The sequence below is a fragment of the Penaeus monodon genome, chromosome 5, assembly GCF_015228065.2.
Source record: "Penaeus monodon isolate SGIC_2016 chromosome 5, NSTDA_Pmon_1, whole genome shotgun sequence".
In the NCBI taxonomy this organism is placed as follows: domain Eukaryota; kingdom Metazoa; phylum Arthropoda; class Malacostraca; order Decapoda; family Penaeidae; genus Penaeus; species Penaeus monodon.
Genome location: NC_051390.1, coordinates 54,110,754 through 54,113,326, shown reverse-complemented (window position 1 = coordinate 54,113,326; position 2,573 = coordinate 54,110,754). Strand labels below are relative to the sequence as shown.

At 36.6% G+C, this 2,573-nt stretch overlaps 1 protein-coding gene across 1 annotated transcript in view; it reads left to right on the top strand.

Moving 5' to 3' along the window:
• Positions 1-17: 17 nt before the first annotated feature.
• LOC119573355 (tubulin alpha-1 chain-like) overlaps positions 18-2,573 on the top strand; it is a gene marked incomplete at its 5' end in the record, with an annotated part of 26,965 nt that continues 24,409 nt past the window's right edge. The window contains 2 exon segments of the mRNA XM_037920573.1: positions 18-162; positions 1,392-1,564. Of these exon segments, the coding sequence (XP_037776501.1) occupies positions 18-162; positions 1,392-1,564 (318 nt within the window).

Here is a 2,573-nt window from a genome sequence, read left to right as displayed (position 1 = left end):
CTGGACCTCTGCCTGAGCACGGCATTCAACCTGACGGAGTGATGCCCTCGGACAAGACCATAGGCGGCGGTGACGATTCCTTTAACACCTTCTTCAGCGAGACGTCTTCAGGGAAACACGTTCCTCGAGCGGTTTTTGTGGATTTGGAACCTTCTGTCGTGGGTGAGTGTTCAGAGGGAAATTAAAATCGAGCGGTTTTTGTGGATTTGGAACCTTCTGTCGTGGGTGAGTGTTGAGAGGAAAATCAATGGAGAGTTGGATAGTTGTAGATTCTATAGAGGAATATATAAAGGGAATGACTGAATACAAGAAAAGAAATGAAGTAGAATAAAGAAATATGTAGAAGTTCAAAAGTGAAGGGATGGATAATAAAAGTAAAGAAAACTGCAATTGAAAATTAAAGAAATAAATTAATGATTTTTATGAAAAGGAAATTAATAGACAAAGGAAAAAACTAAGTAAAACAAAGTAATTAATAAATGCCTAAATGAAAAAAAGGAAAATGAATGAAGTAAAGGAATTAGTAAGTAAAATATAGAGGAATTAAATAAGCACATGTATATATAAGAGAAAAACGTAATTAATTGAATGAATAAAAGTTATTATGTCTTTATAATTAATTTATCGTCATCATCAACCCCCCCCCCCGTTTTGCAATATCCCTATCTGCTAACCCAATCAATTTATTTCTGTATGATTCACCCATTCATTGACAATCATCACGATAATTCAACCATCATTCAAATCTTTCACTTCTAGATGATAATATCATCCCCCTCCCCCACTATCATTGTTATTGTTATTATCATTATTATCATCATTATTTATTATCAAGCGTTGTCTTTCATACCGTTGATGAGTCTAATGATAATAATAATAACGCCCTTTCAACATTTACATATTATTATCCGCTACCCTCTCTCCCTATCTCATCCATCATTTTCACCATTCACCATATTCTTTCAGCTACCCTCTACCCCTTCCTTCAGTACCTCCCTCTCATTTATCCCTCCATCACTCACCTCATCCATTCATCATCATCATTCACCATCACTACTCATCCATTCGCCCATTCATCCAACTTCCCTCCCTGACGAGGTAACAACTATCCCCCCCCCGCGCAGTCCTTCACTCTCTCTCTCTCTCATCCATCCCTTTATCACTCACCTTCATTCGTTTATCACCATCACCATCACTCACCATCCATTCAACCTCCCTCCTTCACTACCTCTCTCTCATTCATCCTCCACCACTCACTTTCATTCGTTCATCACCATCTTCATCATTCACCATTACCATCCATTCAACCCTCCCCCCTCCCTTCACTACCTCCCCCTTATTCATCCCTCCACCACTCACTATCATTCATATTTAACCCTTTCATCTCACAGACGAGGTACGCACGGGAACGTATCGTCAGCTGTTTCACCCCGAACAGCTGATCACGGGCAAGGAGGACGCGGCAAATAACTACGCCCGGGGACACTACACTATAGGGAAGGAGCTGGTCGATTTGGTGCCCGACAAAATACGCAAGATCGCCGACATGTGCACAGGACTTCAGGTATGGAGACAGGTTTCGCTGCGTGTTAGAGAGTTTTCAGTGTGTTATTCGGTTTTAGGGGTGTTAGTGAGTTTGATTGTGTGTTAGAGAGTTTCAGTGTGTGTTATTGGGTTTCAGTGTGTGTTAGAGTTTCAGTGTGTTAGTGAGTTTTATTGTGCTAGAGAGTTTCAGTGTGTTATTGGGTTTTTCTTGATGTTATGGTTTCATGGAGTATCACTAAGTTTAAGTTATGGAGTTTAAATGCGCATCATAGAGTTTCAGTGCGTACTATAGTTTCACTGTGTATTACAGAGTTTTACTGAGCATTCTAAGCTTCACTATATGTCATAGTTTCACAGTGTATCACTGAATTTTACTGAGTATTCATGAGTTTCACTGCAGTTTAGAGAACTTAACTTAGTATTATAAAGTTTCACTGCGTACCATAAGGCATCACTGCATATTTTTAGACTGTATTCTAAGGCTTTACTTCATGATATAGAGCTTCAGTCCGCAAGTATAGAATTCCCACCAAGTTATAGAACTTCACTGCGGATCATTAAGCTTCATTCCTAAAGCTCCACTGCGGATTGTGAAGCTTCGTAATTGTGTATTATAAAGTTCCTTGGGTTTTGTAAAATGTGATAGCCATTATGTACTTAGTGTGTATTACGTAGCCATCATTGTAAATATAAAGCTTCTTTACGGATTATAAAGCCCCGTCGCTGTTATTGCAAATTATGAAGTTTCGAACATTTTATAAGGCTCTGTATTGTATTATAAAAGTATGTGTTATTGATATTATTATTATTATTATTATTATTATTATTATTATTATTATTATTATTATTATCATTATAGTATCATCGTTCATATCATTACTATTATCATTATTATTATTACTTTTATTATTATTATTATTATTATTATTATTATTATTATTGTTATCGTCACCATCATCATTATTATTATTATTATTATTATTATTATTATCATCATCATCATCATCATCATCATCATCATCATCATC